A 20,559-nucleotide genomic window follows, 5' to 3' on the forward strand; every position below is an offset into this window, starting at 1 on the left:
GTAGTTCATGAACAACTGGAGGGCCGTAGATTGGGAATCCCAGTCCTAGAGAGTACATTGTTTCGTAACTGTAGGTCAATTAGATCCCCTGGTTTTCTATGCTACTGGTAGAGAAAGGAAGACTGTAATGTTAAGGCCATATCAAGGGATAGGTTTATCTTTAGATCTTTCAATTCATGATGATTGACCTGTAAGTCAAAAATGGTCTCAAATGTATTTGGCGAGTTAGTTAAAATAGGCAAGGGATTCATGAGAAAGAGAGTAGTGACATCCACCCACATACATAGTTTATGTTTGTACCCATGTAGAGCTTCCCCCATAAGTAAGTCGTTTGCATGGATCCTTATCTTAGAGAGTACATTGTTTCGTAACTGTAGGTCAATTAGATGCATAAATCATAGTGCAGCGCAGTCATAAAAACCCTTTTAAGATACACAAAATACTCCAATTGACATAGTCAGTGGTAAAATGTTACTGATTAATAATAATAAGGGAGGCAGTCCATAAATATAAGAAATGTGAGAGAGAAAGACAAAGTCCACTTGTGGTCTGGTGAATATCAACAATCAGTGTGACTTCTGTGCTCACAGCTTCCCTCCACCAAGCATTATCTGCCTCTCACCTTAATACCTCGACCCTACAGGGTCAACTCGCATAAATCTGTCAAAAAGTCAGGGAACACAGCTCCAAGCACTCAGCCATCAGATATTTCAAAGCAATCCTTCACCTCAAAGTAAATGGCTATTGCAAACGACAAGCATGCCACGCTGCTGTGTAGGCTTAACAGCAGCGTGACCAACCCGGAAGACAAGCCTAGACCCGCCCAACGCGTTTCCGACCAATAGTCGTTCATCAAGGGGCTCTTTGGTCGGAAACGCGTTGGGCGTGTCTAGGCTTGTCTTCCGGGTTGTCTTCCGGGTTGGTATGACTGCGCTGCACTATGATTTATGCATTACGTAGAAGGTGTAAGGATTGCCCTTGAAGTGTCAGCTGCTGGTCTATATATTGTTTTAAAAAATTCAGCGCTGAATCTTTTTTCATTTTAGGTCAATTAGATCCCCTGGTTTTCTTTGCTAGTGGTAGAGAAAGGAAGACTGCAATGCTAAGGCCATATCAAGGGATAGGTTTATCTTTAGATCTTTCAATTCATGATGATTGACCTGTAAGTCAAAAATGGTCCCAAATGTAGTTAGCGAGTTAGTTAAAATAGGCAAGGGATTCATGAGAAAAAGAGTAGTGACATCCACGCACATACATAGTTTATGTTTGTATCCATGTGAAGTTTCCACCATAGGTCAGTAGTTTGCATGGTTCCTTTTCCCAGTAATTCCCTCCTAGCACAACACACAGTTTCAGTCACTCTTAAGGCTCAATACCTAGTTTAGGGGTATGCGTTTAAAGAGGAGTTCCACCCACCTGTGGTAAAAATAAAAGTCAGCAGCTACAAAAAGTGTAGCCGCTGACTTTTAAAAAACAGCCACTCACCTGTCCCAGGATCCAGCGGTGAACTCACCCCAGGCGGCAGGGGAGGACTGGGCCAGGGGGCAGGGGGGCAATTGCCCCCTGGGCCGCTCTGATGCTCCATAAAAAGTCTGCACCGCTTCTGCCACAGACATGCCTAAAGGATTCCTGGTAAAGAGAAGTAAAACGTCCCTGCCACTGATCTACTGAGTGTGGGCTGAAGACAAGGACAAAGCGCAGACCCCCCCCCCAGCATGGATGGTGTAAACTGTGTCTGAGTAGAAGCCGGTTCCATGCCCACTGGAGACTATTCTGCCCCGGCCAGCCCCAACCGAGCTGACCCAGCTGCCCCCAACCACCCCCTGCTGGCCAGGTCAGGAAAGCAGATTCAGCCTGTAAGTAGAGAGTATCTGGAGCAGGGCTTCAGCTTGGAATGGGGGTCAGGAGGAGGATTGGGAGAGTGGGAGGGGGGGTGAGGGAAAGTGGGAGGGGGCCCGAGTCGCTGCTCCATGGGCCTCGGATTTGTACTTGCCCCCTGGGCCGAACATTGCCAGTCTGCCCCTGCCAGGCGGTCTCACCTGCTGTCTTTGGTCCCCGGCTCTGACATCTTCACTATGGGCACCCGGCTGTGACAGCTTGTGGCTTCATAGCCAGGTTCCTACTGTGAATGCGTGAGTTGCACTGCACAATGTGAGTGGTGGATGCAGTCTTGTGGGACCTGTCAGTGTCCCAGAAGGCTGCAGGGAGGGAGGAAGGAGAACTTCCGTTCTGAGGTAGTGGGTAATGGTAGGATTCTCCAGTAATTCTTAGTAACAATTTGAGGACACTGAACTCTCTCTTGTAGAACTGTGAGCCAAGTCCTTGCACATGTAATGAATGGACTGAGCTTTGTAGTGGCAATTTGAGGAAATGTAATATTCCTCTTTGGACAGTCCGAGCAAAGTCCTTTCACTAAGAATTAAATAGACTGAGCTCTTCACGACACAGGGGGACACAAAGTCCCCTTTACATACAGTATACTGACTCTAGCACAAGAGGGATAGCCTCAGCACACACCCGGATAGTAAACAATTGGGCTGCAAGTTTGAAAATGACTTACTAAGCTATTGCTAGATTTGCAAAGTTTGTTGCACAATTGCAGAAAGTCTGCATTGCATGATTCCAGATCAACTTTCTTTGCAAATATTCTGCAATTCTGCTACAAATTTTTCTTCAGTTATGTTGTGCATTAGTCATCCCACCACAGGGTCACCGTGGCTGAATTTTCATGCTGAAAACTTGCAGAGCTCTTGCTGTAGACTCACTAATGCAACTTTGCCCTTGCTAGAGACTTGCCATGCAAATTTGCTACAAATTGGGAAAGTGTCAACTAGAACTTGTACTTCAAGTGCTCTGCAAGTGTACAACTTACCAGTGAAAATGTGCAGCAAGTTAACAGACTTACAATTCAACAAGTTATCCTTGCTATCTGGGCAGTCACTAGGATCTCTCTCACCAGTCTGTACTCAAATATGTCCTTGGAAAAATTGGTTGCCCCCTACCAATATTCTCAAGACAATTTCACCCTGTGGCACCAGACTGGATCATCAGATGACAGCCCCTCAGTCAACTTTCAGCAACTTCTTAGTAGCACTGGCCTCCAGCCTCGCAGATAGCAAGGATAACTTGCCACAAATTTGTGGCAGTGTTGAATTGTAAATCTGTTAACTTGCTGCACATTTTCACTAACAAGTTGTACACTTGCAGAGCACTTGAAGCACAAGTTCTAGTTGACACTTTTCCAATTTGTGTATCAAGTCTCTAGGAAAAGCAAAGTTGCAGTGGTGAGTCTAGAGCAAGAGCTCTGCAAGTCTACAGCATGAAAATTCAGCCACAGTGCCCCCTGTGGTGGGATAACTATTGCACAACATAACTGAAACAGAACTTGCAGCAGACTTGCAGAATGTTTGCAAAGAAAGTTGATCCAGGATCATGCAATGCGGACTTGCTGCAATTGTGTAACAAACTTGTGAAGCCTGGCAAGTCTAGCAATAGCTTAGCAAGTAATTTTCAACCTTGCAGCACAATTGCTTGCTATCTGGGTAGCTACACTGAGGCCTCGACAACCTGCAGGCACAGATGGCAGAATTGCCTAGGGGGCTAGCAGCCCTCTAGGCTGTGATGTCCTCCTCAGGGAAAAAGACCTAGCTGCTCTCAGTCTTAGAGTATTTATACACACTCCCAGTCACAATCTGGGCACCTCTCCCCAAGGATTGGTCTGAGCTGTATGAATGTTCAGCTACTGATTAGACTCTTCCTTCCCACTAACTTCCATAACATTTCTGGAACAATCAAGGGGGAGCAGGCCAGGACAATTAACACAGCCACACTGATTACAGTGAGCAAAAACTAAATTTGTCTAACAATGAAATGCAGCTCCACTGCATACAGAGAGCCAGAACTAAATTTACTTAATCCTAGCACATATCTAGGAGGGTGCTACACCTAGTTATGTCTGTGCCCCACACAGTGGCGGCTGGTGTATATGGGGCGCAGGGGTGCCGCCCGCCTATCCATGCGTCCGGCCTCCTTATCTACATGCGGGGTGCCGGACGCATGGAGTTCAATGGGGATTTTTTTTTTAACCATGTGATTGGAGCCAGAGGCTCTCACAGGCTAAAAAAAAGAGCCCACACAGTTGTGTGACAATAGCGAATGAAAATTTGCTATTGTCACATGGATCCTCCTCCTGGTCAATCAGGAAGCGGGTCATGAGACCCTTTCCCCGATTGGCCAAAAGGAGAGGCCATGCTATTGGCCAATGAGGAGGAGGAGGGAGGAGATGCCAGGGAAGTTGCCGCCGTCGCTGCCAGGGGAAGCCCCTGAAGCTGATGGGAGGCTTCTAATGGGTCCAGGCAGGAGTGTTCCAGGGCATCTTTAGCGCTTTAATGTAAGTGAGCCGGCGATGGGGGGGGGGGGGGGTGGTGGTGTGCGAACTGGGGAGCTGGTGTGGTCCGGGGGGGGGGCTATGGTGTGGTCCGCCTGCCGCCCCTCCTGGCCCATGGAGAACCAGCTGCCACTGGCCCCACAAGTTTGCATGCCAACTTCATATACCTTAAGTGCACACCATTGCATGGTGGGGTCCTTTAGAATGATAATTCCCTTTCCCGGTGTTGTTGAAAAATGTGGACATTTCCAGCATATACAGAGCCCACTAATCTACAAACCCGATTCCAAAAAAGTTGGGACACTGTACAAATTGTGAATAAAAACAGAATGCAATGATGTGGAAGTTTCACATTTCAATATTTTATTCAGAATACAACATAGATGACATATCAATTGTTTAAACTGAGAAAATGTATAATTTTAAGGGAAAAATAAGTTGATTTTAAATTTCATGGCATCAACACATCTCAAAAAAGTTGGGACAAGGCCATGTTTACCACTGTGTGGCCTCCCCTCTTCTTTTTATAACAGTCTGCAAACATCTGGGGACTGAGGAGGCAAGTTGCTGAAGTTTAGGAATAGGAATTTTTTCCCATTCTTGTCTAATCCAGGCTTCTAGTTGCTCAACTGTCTTCAGTCTTCTTTGTCGCATCTTCCTCTTTATGATGCTCCAAATCTTTTCTATGGGTGAAAGGTCTGGACTGCAGGCTGGCCATTTCAGTACCCGGATCCTTCTTCTACGCAGCCATGATGTTGTAATTGATGCAGTATGTGGTCTGGCATTGTCATGTTGGAAAATGCAAGGTCTTCCCTGAAAGAGACGACGTCTGGATGGGAGCATATGTTGTTCTAGAACTTGGATATACCTTTCAGCATTGATGGTGCCTTTCCAGATGTGTAAGCTGCCCATGCCACACGCACTCATGCAACCCCATACCATCAGAGATGCAGACTTCTGAACTGAGCGCTGATAACAACTTGGGTTGTCCTTGTCCTCTTTAGTCCGGATGACATGGCGTCCCAGTTTTCCAAAAAGAACTTCAAATTTTGATTCGTCTGACCACAGAACAGTTTTCCACTTTGCCACAGACCATTATAAATGAGCCTTGGCCCAGAGAAAACGCCTGCGATTCTGGATAATGTTTAGATATGGCTTCTTTTTTGGCCTATAGAGTTTTAGCCGGCAACGGCGAATGGCACAGTGGACTGTGTTCACCGACAATGTTTTTTGGAAGTATTCCTGAGCCCATGTTGGAATTTCCATTACAGTAGCATTCCTGTATGTGATGCAGTGCCGTCTAAGGGCCCGAAGATCACCGCCATCCAGTATGGTTTTCCGGCCTTGACCCTTATGCACAGAGATTGTTCCAGATTCTCTGAAGCTTTGGATGATATTATGTACTGTAGATGATGATAACTTCAAACTCTTTGCAATTTTTCTCTGAGAAACTCCTTTCTGATATTGCTCCACTATTTCTCGCCGCAGCATTGGGGGAATTGGTGATCCTCTGCCCATCTTGACTTCTCACTGCCACTCTGAGAGGCTCTTTTTATACCCAATCATGTTGCCAATTGACAGAATAAGTTGCAAATTGGTCCTCCAGCTGTTCCTTATATGTACATATAACTTTTCGGCCTCTTATTGCTACCTGTCCTAACTTTTTTGGAATGTGTAGCTCTCATGAAACCCAAAATGAGCCAATATTTGGCATGACATTTCAAAATGTCTCACTTTCAACATTTGATATGTTATCTATATTATATTGTGAATAAAATATAAGATTATGAGATTTGTAAATTAGTCCATTCCTTTTTTACTCACAATTTGTACAGTGTCCCAACTTTTTTGGAATTGGGTTTGTAGAAGGTTTGGTTGCAATTCAGAGGTTAGTCCTTGAATAGCCACAACAGGGACAGAGTTTGAGGATTTCTCATTGGGAACAGGTCTGCAAAAACGAATGAACTCATGCGTGTAAGATAAGAGAGAATCTGCTATATCTGAATTCACCTGTAGAGTACACAATGCCTACTGTGCTGTGTACTCAGGTGCAGAATAATACATGATTGTGCCACCCTGTGCTTGTTGAGTCCAGACTGGCACCATGCAATATCTCTGTCATTCTGTTTAACCTCTTCCTAGAGTGTATAATATGAAAGATAGCAGGTAGCCCTAATCGTAATAGATAGAGCAGTTAATTGCTTAGTGAATGCTGATATTGCTGTAGTGGGAAGGGATTGGGACTAAATAGAATAGGGACTAATTCACTAAAACTGAATAAAATGTGCACAGAATTGATGTTCTCAAAATACCCATTTGGATTTCCTTTTATTTTGTGGAAAAAAAGAACAACTTAACCACTTAAGCCCCGGAGGATTTGGCTGCTAAATGACCAGGGGGTATTTTGCGATTCGGCACTGCGTGACTTTAACGGACAATTGCGCGGTCGTGCGACGCTGTACCTAAACGAATTTGACGTCCTTTTTTTCCCACAAACAGAGCTTTCTTTTGGTGGTATTTGATCACCTGTGCGATTTTTTGATCACGTGCTATAAACAAAAAAAGAGCGTAAATTTTGCAAAAATAACAATATTTTTCACATTTTTTATATGAAATTCCCCCCAAAAAAATGTAAAAATCTAAATTTTTTAAAATTTTCGGCCAATTTGTTTTATGCTACATATGTTTGGTAAAAAAAATCGCAAAAAGCGTATTTTTATTGGTTTGCGCAAAAGTTATCGCGTTTACTAACAAAGTTAAAGATTTTTGTCATTTTTGTTGTTTTTTTTTTAACGCGTAATGGCGGCAATCTGCGATTTTTTTTGCGGTACTGCGACATTGCGGCGGACAGATTGGACCCTTGACTGACATTTTTGACACTTTTGGGGTTACCAGTGACATTTCTACAGTAATCAGTGCTATACATATGCACTGTTACTGTAAAAATACACTGGTAGTGAAGGGGTTAACTTTATTTGAGAGGGAGGGGCTGTGTGTGTCCCTAGGGGCGTGATTCTTACTGTGAATGGCTGTGGCTTGAGCTGTAGGGACACTGATCAACGGTCCTACATAGTAGAACCGTGTGATCAGTGTTTTTACGCCGAGGAGAATGACAGGCGGCTTGTTTACATTAGCCACCTGACTTTCTCCCTCTCCCCCGACGATCGTCGAGTGACCGGGGGACCCGATGTGGGGGGGTCCGTGACCACGCGGGAGCGCGCCTCCGCGGGCGCGCGCTCGCTCCCCAGAGCCTCACAGGCTAGCGACGTAGACCTACATCGCTCTGCCTGTGAGGGGCTGACTGCCACAGTAAATATACTGTGAGCAGCCGGCAAGCGGTTAAACAAGAAGTCTTATTGGATCACAATGGGAAACAAGTTTGTATTGTGCTCATTTTCTTTTTAAATTTTCAATAAATCAGCATCATTTTGGGAAATTGGGGTGAGCACAGTGATTTAGGTAAAATGTAACTTACATGGAGATTATAGTGAGCCACGAGCAAGATTTCGTCAACACAGAAACTCCACATTCTGCTGCTTAGGTAAAGTTTACTTCAGAAAAGCTTTTTGTATTTGTGTTTTTTTTTTTCCTTTTTGTATGTTCGATCATCATTTGTGTACTGTAGCTTTATTTTATTTTTTTTCACTTTTTTTCAGTTGCCTGTTTTTTGATTATGTAAAAAATGTGAAATTATGATGTCATTAATGAGTGGCCTTTTTTTAGCACACAAACTGGTCCAAGATAATTGTGCCTTTTTAAAATGCATTGCACCCTTAGGCTCCATGCACACAGGGCGTCATAAAAACGTGCTCCAAAGCTGTTTACATAACGCCGGGAAACAGCAGCTGTAAAAACGTGCTTTCAGTAGCTTTCTCTACTAGCGTTATTGCACGTTTGGCCACAGTAGCTGTTAGCAGCGTTTTTTTCTGCCTCCATTCAAAATCAATGGTTCCCTATGGGAGCCTATTGATTTGAATGGAAGTCACACCGCAGGTCGGATCAGGGTGATCCGACTTGCGGTGCGACCTGCACTGTGAGAATCTTGAGGGGGAACTCCACGCCAAAATGGTGAAAAAAAACGGCGTGGGGTTCCCCCCCAGGTTCCAAACCAGGCCCTTCGGATCTGGTATGGAATTTGAGGGTAGCCCCGCGCCGAAAAAACGGCGTGGGGTCCCCCCCAAAATCCATACCAGACCCTTATCCGAGCATGCAGTCTGGCATGCCAGGAAAGGGGAGGGGACGAGCGAGCGGCCCCACCCCCCCTGGATCATACCAGGCCACACGCCCTCAACATGGGGGGGTGTGGGTGCTTTGGGGCAGGGGGGGCTCTGCACCCCGCACCTCAAAGCACCTTGCCCCCATGTTGATGAGGACAAGGGCCTCATCCCCACAACCCTGGCCGGTGGTTGTGGGGGTCTGCGGGCAGGGGGCTCATCGGAATCTGGAAGCCCCCTTTAACAAGGGGGCCCCCGATCCCGGACCCCCTCCCTATGTGAATGGGTATGGGGTACACTGTACCCCTACTCATTCACCCCATAAAATGCAGTGTATGGAAATAACGACAGGAGACGTTTTGGAAAATTTATTAAAAATCTTCATCCGGCTCTTGTCCTCTCCGGGGGTCTTCTCCTCTCTGAGGGTCTTCTGCTCTTTTGCTGTCCGCCCTTCTTGTCTTCTCCTCTCCGGGGTCTTCTGCTGTCTTCTGCTCTTTTGCTGTCCGCCCTTCTTGTCTTCTCCTCTCCGGGGGGTCTTCTGCTGTCTTCTCCTCTCCGGGGGTCTTCTGCTGTCCGCCCTTCTGCTGTCCAATCTTCTTGTCTTCTCCTCTCCGGTCTTCTGCTCTTTTGCTGTCGACTGTCGGCTGTCCTTCTTCCTCCGGTCCTCCTCCTCCGACGTCTTCAGCGATTATGCCGGCCTCTGGTCTCTGCAGCTTATTATATAGCCATTAGGGGCGTGGTCGCCAGATGACGTCATCGGGAGACCACGCCCCCTTGTGTCACAGATGACGTCATCTGTGACACAAGGGGGCGTGGTCTCCTGATGACGTCATCTGGCGACCACGCCCCTAATGGCTATATAATAAGCTGCAGAGACCAGAGGCCGGCATAATCGCTGAAGACGTCGGAGGAGGAGGACCGGAGGAAGAAGGACAGCCGACAGCCGACAGCAAAAGAGCAGAAGACCGGAGAGGAGAAGACAAGAAGATTGGACAGCAGAAGGGCGGACAGCAGAAGACCCTCGGAGAGGAGAAGACAGCAGAAGACCCCCGGAGAGGAGAAGACAAGAAGGGCGGACAGCAAAAGAGCAGAAGACAGCAGAAGACCCCGGAGAGGAGAAGACAAGAAGGGCGGACAGCAAAAGAGCAGAAGACCCTCGGAGAGGAGAAGACCCCCGGAGAGGACAAGAGCCGGATGAAGATTTTTAATAAATTTTCCAAAACGTCTCCTGTCGTTATTTCCATACACTGCATTTTATGGGGTGAATGAGTAGGGGTACAGTGTACCCCATACCCATTCACATAGGGAGGGGGTCCGGGATCGGGGGCCCCCTTGTTAAAGGGGGCTTCCAGATTCCGATGAGCCCCCTGCCCGCAGACCCCCACAACCACCGGCCAGGGTTGTGGGGATGAGGCCCTTGTCCTCATCAACATGGGGGCAAGGTGCTTTGAGGTGCGGGGTGCAGAGCCCCCCCTGCCCCAAAGCACCCACACCCCCCCATGTTGAGGGCGTGTGGCCTGGTATGATCCAGGGGGGGTGGGGCCGCTCGCTCGTCCCCTCCCCTTTCCTGGCATGCCGGACTGCATGCTCGGATAAGGGTCTGGTATGGATTTTGGGGGGGACCCCACGCCGTTTTTTCGGCGCGGGGCTACCCTCAAATTCCATACCAGATCCGAAGGGCCTGGTTTGGAACCTGGGGGGGAACCCCACACCGTTTTTTTCACCATTTTGGCGTGGAGTTCCCCCTCAAGATTCTCACAGTGCAGGTCGCACCGCAAGTCGGATCACCCCGATCCGACCTGCGGTGTGACTTCCATTCAAATCAATAGGCTCCCATAGGGAACCATTGATTTTGAATGGAAGAAAAAAAACGTATAACGTGGCTTAACGCACGTTAAGCAACGTTATGGAGCCTTATGGAGCCTTTAGCAGCGTCAGACGTTTTTTGCAGCTTGACGCTGGAGCTCCTGAACCCACAGTTCCTGGGTTTTTTTTGGAGCTGTAAAACGCCTATGCCACTTGGAGCTCCTAAAAGCTCTATGTGTGCATGAGGCCATAGAATAACATGGATGGGCGTTCTGCAGCTGCAAAAAAAAACGTCTGACGCTGCTAACAGCAGCTGTAAAAACGTCCAGTGTGCATGAGGCCTTAAAAACCACCTTAAAGAGCATCTAAACCTAAAAACAAATATATATATATATTGCAGCTTACCAGTCCTTGGGTGCAGTGGCTTCTTTTTCAGGCTTTTTTATTTCTTATTTCCACTTGCGATCCTGCCAGTACTGCGAGCGTTTTGACGCAGGGGGATGAAACTGGCGGCAAGTTCAAAAATGTAAATACACCAAATGAGATGATACAAAGCTCTGTGATCCTAACGGATTACATTGTATCATGCCATTTCACCACAGGATTTCACCTGGTGACTTTTCCAGTGCCCTGCCTATGCTTTTCCAGTTCTTTGTGCCTGGAAAATAGAGAACGACCATGGCGTCCAAAAAGCGTTCTTTTTGCGCAAAAGCACTTTTAGACGAACTGGAAAACAGCAACAGCGAAATTGAGTTACTTGAAGAACTGAGCGATAGCGATTCGTGGGAAATTCGTCATCAGGTACGGAAAGTGACAACAGCGACGATTCTGATGTCTCTTTCTGACACATCGCTCTGTTGGAAATTCTGAAGAATCATTTGATATACTTCCCTATTTTCATAAGCGATGTGCCAGAAAGAGACATCAGAATCGTCGCTGCCCTCACTTTCCGTACCTGATGACGAATTTTCCCACGAATCACTATCGCTCAGTTCTTCAAGTAACTCCGTTTCGCTGTTTTCCAGTTCGTCTAAATGCGCTTTTGCGCAAAAAGAACGCATTTTGGACGCCATGGTCGTTCAAAATTTTCCAGGCACAAAGCACTGGAAGAGCACAGGCAGGGCACTGGAAAAGTCACCAGGTGAAATCCTGTGGTGAAATGGGATGATACAGTGTAATCCGTTAGGATCACAGCTTTCTATCATCTCATTTGGTGTATTTACACTTTTGAAATTGCCGCCGGTTCCACCCCCCTGCGTCGCAACGCTCACAGGGAAGGGAACCGGAAGGCAAGTGCTGGCAATCGGCGAGAGAGTGTGAGGACAGCGGGGGATCGCAGGGAAGCTGAGTAACATTGTGGGGTAATCCCGAGTGTGGCTCGGAGTTACCGCTTTTGGTACTGAAAGTTAACCCCGAGCCACCCTCGGGAAAACCGACATGGAGGTAAAAATTAAATGATCGGTTTTAGTGAATTATGTTTACATTTTCATTTAAAAGAGTTTTTTTTTTTTTTACAGAATCATACTTACCTAAGTGGATGCTGCATCTCTCCCCCACCAGCTCTAAGACTGAGCGATCAAACACCGCCGATCACTCTCAGGGCTCCCTGAGCAGAGAGCTGGTGACTGTGAGTCACTGCTGTTTGCTCCTTGGAGCGCTAGGCTGTGGAAGGGGCGGGAGCTGCTGGCTCAGGCTCTTTAAAAGGCTGAGCCTGGTGCCGGTCCAGGCATGTGGGCAGATCCTGACTTCATTGTCATGATCTTGCCCCAGCCTGGACCAGCTCTGTGTGCTTCATCCCGCTGTCTGCTGAAAATGGGTCACAGGAGTGCAGTCCATTCCATCCAAAGGAGAAGTACAGCCAAACGTGCTTTGGCTTTACTTCTCCTTTAAATAATGAACTGGCCTTTTATGTAATGTTTCATTAATTGTATGTGTAGCACCCTACAAGGTAGGTGCTAGGTAAAGTATAGTGGGCCTTGTCTGCTTAACAGCAGGGCCATGATTTTCAGCTGGGCTGTCATGTCTCCCATGTGTGGCTGTTGGGATTGGGGAGTCTCCCCACTGTACTTAATGAGAGGGTTCTCATTGGGCAGTGGAGGAAACCCAGCCAATGGTGCACTCAGGCCTGTATCTACCCCAGCAAGGCAGATTCTGCCGCACAGCATTCTGGGAGTGGGTATAAGTTTGAGGGGAGCACATGACACAGCGTCTTTGGCAGAAAGCAGAGTCCCAGGAGGGAGAGTGCGGCTGTCTCTCCTCCTTTCAGAGCAATCGGGTGTCCCAGGTGGCTTGCCTAGTGAGAGGGGACAGAAGGCTGAGCTGAGTTGCAGAGAGGATCCATTGCAGAGGACCAGCGGAGCTGAGAGGAGTCCAGTTTCAGGAAAGCATTCCCAGTTTGTGAGTACTGCAAACTGCCCCCAGGGGGGTCTACCTAGCGAGAGGGGACCACACCGGAGAAGTTCAGAGGGATCCGGGAGCTAGCTAGCCGGTGCAGGAGTAAGAGTAAAGGGGGGGCCAGTGTTGTCCCTGAAGAGTAAAGGGGGTGCCAGTGGTTGGGCCCTGAAGTATAGAGGGGGTGCCAGTGTGTGGACCCTAAAGTATAGAGAGGGTGCCAGTGTGTGGACCCTGAAGTGTAGAAGGGGTGCCAGTGTATGGGCTCTGAAGAGTTAAGTGTACAGGGTGCAGTTTGCAGTGTAGAGAGTTGCAGAAGCAGTTTGCAGAAGCTACCTCAGTCGGGAAGGACTGGAGGGAGCAGTGTCCAGGACTTTTGAGCTAACCAGAGGGTCAGAAGTCAAGTTTCAAGTACAGTGCAGCAAGTCAGTGTTTTTGAAGCGCCAGCAAGCGTTGGTCGGCCCCCAGCCGGCATCAAGACAGCGCTGAAAGGCATTTTTCTTCAAGTGTCCCATTTTGTACCTAGTTGAGCCAGAGGAGTATCCCACTCATTCCCTTCTCCCATCCCCAATATAAAATAAACAAAACAAACCAAAGATGTCGGACTTGTCTTTGACTCAAATCTCACACTTGAGTATTCAGCCTAAATGGGCTGAAGGTGTCACCGGTGACCATGGCAGACCCACATCAGGCCCAATGCCTGGATAACCTGCTGCATATGATTAAAGTCAACAAAATAACTTTCAGGGCTCACATATTTTCTGATGTAAAGGCACTGTAGCCCACTACTCTGCATTGTGGCATGCTTCAAAGCAGGTGCATTGGGTACCATTCAAAATAGGTATTACCACCACAATACAATAAGTTATTTGGAGAGAATTTTGCTGCAGCACTCCAGATCTTTTTCCATTCTGCTTCATCCATTGACTCTCCCAAATCACTTTCCCATCTTCTTCAATAGATGGAAGCTTCAAGTTGTATACTGAAGAGGAGAGGGAAGCATATAAGGGTGGAAATAGGGCTGGCGGAGTGTGGTCTATGGATTTTATTAGTTAGACTTTTTCAATACCCTATGTGTTTTTAAAATGACTCATGTGATTTGGTTGCTATGGCCAACACAATGCGTATTGCAGATCCATTAATCAATAGGGTCCAGAGTGTTTTGTGTACTGACTAATTCTATCTTCTTCCCAATCAGGAGCTTTCGGGTATTTTGAAGTCAGTGATGATATTACGAAATACACCAAGGCCAAAGTGTTTGATCGCATCGGAAAGAGAACAGAAATCGCTGTAAGATTCTCCACTGTAGGTGAGTGGATGGAAATGTAAACCTACCGATACCAGCAGGGCCGTTTTTAATATTGATTGGACCCTGGGAAAATATTTTCTTGGGCTCTCCCGAATTTACTTATCAACTATTTGCAGGCAGTGTGGGTTCAAGTGGCAGCTGCTTTGGACCACACAGCAATGACTGGGCCCAGGGCAGCTGCCCCTTTTGCCCTGTGTAAAAGACAGCCCTGATTACTGGTCTTGTACATTTATCTCCGCAGTGCTGAGTTCTTTGACAAATGCTGCAGCATGCACTGGTAAAAAAGCACTAAGGGGCTTCACAGGTGAACAACTTGCTCATTCATATGCATGTCTACACATCAGAAGCTCTATTCAAGAAACTTACACTAGAAGCCCACTCTCTGGATTTGTCCATATCACACTGAGTTGTGCAGCTGACATGAAGGCCTATGAGTTATCTCTTGTTCAGTTTCTTATACTGTTATTTCTTACTAAAATTTGCACAATACTTCATATTCCTACAGTTTACCGTATTTATCGGCGTATAACACGCACCTCAAATTTAGGAGGGAAATTTTAGGAAAAAAAGCTAAAATTTGAAATAAACAGCATTGAACTCAGAACTTTTTTTTTTTTAAATCAAATGCAGTCTTACCTGTGCCCTTGAATGCAGCCTCATCAGTGCAGGGTTCTTTCAGCCTCATCAGCGCAGTGTTCATCAATGCAGCCTCGCCAGTGCAGTGTACATCAATGCAGCCTCGCCAGTGCAGTGTACATCAATGCAGCCTCGCCAGCGCAGTGTCCATCAATGCAGCCTCGCCAGCGCAGTGTACATCAATGCAGCCTCGCCAGCGCAGTGTACATCAATGCAGCCTCGCCAGCGCAGTGTACATCAATGCAGCCTCGCCAGCGCAGTGTCCATCAATGCAGCCTCGCCAGCGCAGTGTCCATCAATGCAGCCTCGCCAGCGCAGTGTACATCAATGCAGCCTCGCCAACACAGTGTCCCCCAGTGCAGCCTCGCCAGCGAAGTGTCCCCCAGTGCAGCCTCGCCAGCGTAGGGTCCCCCAGTGCAGCCCCGCCAGCGCAGTGTCCCCCAGTGCAGCATCTCCAGCGCAGTGTCCCCCAGTGCAGCCTCGCCAGCGCAGTGTCCCCCAGTGCAGCCTCGCCAGCGCAGTGTCCCCCAGTGCAGCCTCGCCAGCGTAGTCTCCCCCAGTGCAGCCTCGCCAGCGCAGTGTCCCCCAGTGCAGCCTCGCCAGCGTAGTGTCCCCCAGTGCAGCCTCGCCAGCGCAGTGTCCCCCAGTGCAGCCTCGCCAGCGCAGTGTCCCCCAGTGCAGCCTCGCCAGCGCAGTGTCCTCCAGTGCAGCCTCGCCAGGGAAGTGTCCCCCAGTGCAGCCTCGCCAGCGTAGGGTCCCCCAGTGCAGCCCCGCCAGCGCAGTGTCCCCCAGTGCAGCCTCGCCAGCGCAGTGTCCCCCAGTGCAGCCTCGCCAGCACAGTGTCCCCCAGTGCAGCCTCGCCAGCGTAGTGTTCCCCAGTGCAGCCTCGCCAGCGCAGTGTCCTCCAGTGCAGCCTCGCCAGTGTAGTGTCCCCGAGTGCAGCCTCGCCAGTGTAGTGTCCCCGAGTGCAGCCTCACCAGCGCAGTGTCCCCCAATGCAGCCTCGCCAGCGCAGTGTCCCCCAGTGCAGCCTCGCCAGCGCAGTGTCCATCAATGCAGGGCAAAGTAACAGCAGCCTCACCAGCGCCATTGCAGAGAGCGGTGAAATACCGGTATTTTAAAAAGGCCGCGCTGAGAGGCAGAGGGGGGCGGGCCGGACCGAGGAGAAGCGAGGACGAGCGGCCGTTGTCATCAGTAGTCCCGGCGCCTATGATAGACGTCACACGTCCCGCGTCCCGGCATTGGTTTACTGTGCTGTCTATCATAGGAGGCGGGACTTCCTATGACAGCAACCACTCTTCCTTACTTCTACTCGGCCCGGCCCGCCCCCCTCCTCTGCCTCTCAGCGCTGCCTGGACTGTTTTTTTTTTTAATAGATCGGCGTATGTTTTGCCCTCCATTTTTAGGAGGAAAAAGTGGGTGTTATACGCCGATAAATACGGTAATTTCACATTGCCCTTTAATCCCCTTCACTCATTGGGAATGATTTATGCAAGTGAACCGCCTATTTGCCTTTAGTAAATCAATCTCAATGTGCAGATATGTATAATCAACCTTTTTTCAATGCTTGAGATGGATTGGTAAAGTGTAAGTCCATTAAAACTAAAATCCCTGCATCTATAGACATCCACGATGTAACACTAACCTATCTAACCCTGTAAAGAAGAAATCAGTATACTTACCTTTTTGGAAGCTGATCCGGTCTCCAGCAGCGGAAGCTCTGCAGAGGACATGGCCAGTGCCATCTTAAGAGCATTAAAGGGCCCCGGGCAATGCAGTTCACTGGGGCCCCGCCTACACAATCACCCACGAGAATAAAAATGCAAATTATCGATAAGGCAATATTTTTTGTTACAGCAGTGCCAGGCTAATGATAGTTTCCAAGTTTGGCGGCTGGGTCCGGTGAACACACACACAAATGGGAGTCAGACTCGACTTTCCTGTGTGTGCCTGTTCCCGTGGAGGCGGGCAGCTATTCCTGCAGTTGCGGGCTCCCCCTCCATGGCCCAAGTGGCCTGACAGCAGCGCAGGGCAGACAGGCGCTTTCCATCTGCTAAGCTTGGCGGCGGGATGCACGCGGGAAGCGGGACTAATGCTGGGCGCTGGGAAGGTGGGGCCCCCCGGGCAACTGCCCAGCGTGCCCATTCAGTAAAATGGGCCTGGACATGGGCGCCCACGGCTGTGAAATGAATAGGGAGTCACGTCACCCATAGACTTACTATGGGGCTTCCATTGTTGGCTGTGTCCTCTGCACCCGCCTATACAGCGAAGCTGTGGCTGACAGCTCTGCGTGGGGTCGGATCAGCTTCAAAAAAGGTACGTATGGCGAATTCTTCTTTACAGGGTTAGATATGTTAATATTAGATTGTGGATGTCTAAAGATGCAGGGCTTTATTGTTAAGGTGGACGTCTACTTTAACAATGGTATGTGTAAATGTGAAAGAATAGACAAAATGAATAGTGCGCTAACCTAATATATCAACATAACATCTGTTAATTAACACGTATCAAAATAAGTGCAAAACATATGATATCTTGTGATTAAGTCCGTGTGGATCAATTGAACAAAAGCTGGGGAAAAAAGACACAAGTCTCTCAAAAGATGTGGGGTGTAAAAAAGGTGTTCTGTGTCGAATAAGCGTGCCACTCTATAAAGGTGATCGTGTTCCCAAATAGGATCCTAGATATTTGTCAAGGTGGCCCCTTACCGCAGAAAACCTTTACGGAAAGCTTCCAAGTAATGGACTTTCTATGTCGTTGGTATGATGACACTTTATGGTAAAGATGGGTGCTTACCAGAAATCAGGGAGACTTGAGCATGGACTGCTGTAAAACAGGGAATTCCATGAGGAAGCCTGGAAGCTGGTCCGCTTTGCAATGGTGAGATTCCAGCAATGGAAGGAGCAGGTTCCACAGAGCAGGTACCCAATGTAAAGAAAAGGGACTGATAGTGCATTACCTTCAATACTTTTTATTAAGAAAAAAAGATGGCTACTTACATCAATCAGGACAAACAAATGCAAAACAAGCTCAAGAGCATGCACGGCCGCCTGCAGAACGGTCCGTGGCGTGGGATGTCGCAGCTAGCCCCCTCCGACGCGTTTCCACTTAGGAGTCGTCAACTGGGAATGGAGCTGAAAGCTGCGGCATCCTTCTACCTGTTTAATAATGCTGAAAAATGGGCACTTCCGGTCCGGCCGCAGCGGGGTCCCGGAAGTGCTATGACGCCACTTCCGGTTTCGTATTTTGCTGCTTAGACCGTTCCTGAGAGACCATCATAAGTGTAGAAGATGATGGTCTGTATGGCTGAATTTGCACCGCAATCGCACCTAACACGCACAGGACCCTTTTTTGGTCCACAGCAGAATGGGATCGCATGGTGGTTCACACTAGTGCGATCCGATTCTGTGCAAACTTTCAGATCGCACTACGATATGCGATCTGATCTGGGGGTGTCATTAACTTTTAATTGACACCCCCCAGCGTATCGCATATGGCAGTGTGAACTGCCAGGGGTGCGGATGCGATGCGGGAACACGCTATATATTTGCAGCGTTCCTGCATCGCACAAATGTGAACCGGCACTAAAGGTGCCAACACAAATAATATCAAATTCAAAATGTTATTTTATCACATTAAAATTGTATATAAAAACATCAAGACAGTATCCATACGATCTTATACAATGATGATGCATTATTTTCTCTCAACATGTTTTGCCAGGCTGTGGCTTCTTCAGGAGATTTAACATACATACTGCATGTGGAATCACAAAAGATTCAGTATACAATAAATTAGTTGATATAGAAATGAAAAGACAAAAGCAAAAAAAGCACACAAAATGAATGAAACACCACAAAGGGTGATTATACATTAAGTCCCGGTTCACACTGGTGCAATGCGGGAAACCTTGCGATTTAGTGCTAGCTCCTGCATCGCACCTGGTTCGCACTGAGATCTGCGAACTGCTGGGGGTGTCAATGTAAAGTTAATAACACCCCCAGATGGGTTCGTAGATTGCAGTGCGAACTGTGAAATGGTGCAAGACTCGGATGGCATAGGTGTGAACACCCATGCGATCCAATTCCAGTGCGGACTAAATAAATGGTCCTGCACCTTTTTGGTGTGAATGTGATTTGATTTCAGCCATACAGTTTGTATGGCTGAAATCGCAATGCACAGACATCGCATGTGATCAATGCGGTGTGAATCACATGTGATGTCTGACATCTGATTAGTGTGAACCGGCCCTTCACACCACATTGCTGTGCAGTTTACATGTGTGATGCGATTTCCTCCATACAAGCGGTTTGGCTGAAATCACATCTAATTCCCAGCAAAATGGTGCAGGACCCTTTTTTTGGTCTGCACTGGAATCGAATCACTTGGGTGTTCAGACCTATGCGATCTGATTCCTGCACCATTTCACAGTTCGCACTGCGATCTGCGAACCGTTCTGGGGGTGTCATTATTTTAAATTGACTCCCCCAGCGGTTCACAGATCTCAGTGTGAACCACAGTGTGATTCAGGTGCGATGTGGGAGCTGGCACTAAATCGCAGGGTTTCCCACATCACAGCAGTGTGAACCAGGACTTAATGTTTCAAACAGTGAGGGAAAAAAGTATTTTATCCCCTACTGATTTTGTACGTTTGCCCACTGACTAAGAAATGATCAGTCTATAATTTTAATGGTAGGTTTATTTTAACAGTGAGAGACAACAAAAATATCCAGAAAAACGCAATTCAAAAAGTTTTAAATTGATTTGCATTTTATTAAGTGAAATAAGTATTTGATCCCCTCTCAATCAGCAAGATTTCTGGCTCCCAGGTGTCATCTATACAGGTAACGAGCTGAGATTAGGAGCACTCTCTTAAAGGGGGTGCTCCTAATCTCAGCTTGTTACCTGAATAAAAGACACCTGTCCAGAAGCAATTAATCAATCAGATTCCAATCTCTCCACCATGGTCAAAGCTAAAGAGCTGTCCAAGGATATTAGGGACAAGATTGTAGACCTACACAAGGCTGTAATAAACTACAAAACCATCGCCAAGCAGCTTGATGAGAGGGTGACAACAGTTGGTGCGATTATTCGCAAATGGAACAAACACAAAATAACTGTCAATCTCCCTCGGTCTGGGGCTCCATGCAAGGTCTCACCTTGTGGAGTTTGAATGATCATAAGAACGGTGAGGAATCAGCCCAGAACTACACGGGAGAATCTTGTCAATGATCTCAAGGCAGCTGGGACCATAGTCACCAAGAAAACAGCTGGTAAAATACTACACCGTGAAGGACTAAAATCCTGCAGCGCCTGCAAGGTCCCCCTGCGCAAGAAAGCACATGTACAGGCCCGTCTGAAGTTTGCTAATGAACATCTGAATGATTCAGAGGAGAACTGGGTGAAAGTGTTGTGGTCAGATGAGACCAAAATCAAGCTCTTTGACATCAACTCAACTCGCTGTGTATGGATTAGGAGGAATGCTGCTATGCTATGACCCCAAGAATGCCATCCCCACTGTCAAACATGGAGGTGGAAACATTATGCTTTGAGGGAGCTTTTCTGCTAAGGGGACAGGACAACTTCACTGCATCAAAGACAAAGAGAGGATGGACGGGGCCATGTACCATCAAATCTTGGGTGAGAACCTCCTTCCCTAAGCCAAGGCATTGAAAATGGGTCGTGGATGTATATTCCAGCATGACAATGACCCAAAACACACGGCCAGGGTGACAAAGGAGTGGCTCCAGGAGAACCACGTTAAGGTTCTGGAGTGGCCTAGCCAGTTTCCAGACCTTAATACCATAGAAAATATGT

The 20,559-nt window shown here is 47.7% G+C and overlaps 1 protein-coding gene across 2 annotated transcripts in view; it reads left to right on the forward strand.

The window, feature by feature from the left end:
* Positions 1 to 20,559, forward strand: part of LOC309565267 (catalase-like) — a 96,551-nt gene that overhangs the window by 28,016 nt on the left and 47,976 nt on the right. For both annotated transcript variants that reach the window (XM_082270154.1, XM_082270153.1), the window contains one exon: positions 13,997 to 14,107. In XM_082270154.1, coding sequence (XP_082126280.1) covers positions 13,997 to 14,107 — 111 coding nt within the window. The remainder of the gene's footprint in view (positions 1 to 13,996; positions 14,108 to 20,559) is intronic.

This window comes from Pelophylax lessonae (genome assembly GCF_965119305.1).
Source record: "Pelophylax lessonae genome assembly, chromosome: 10".
Lineage (NCBI taxonomy): Eukaryota > Metazoa > Chordata > Amphibia > Anura > Ranidae > Pelophylax > Pelophylax lessonae.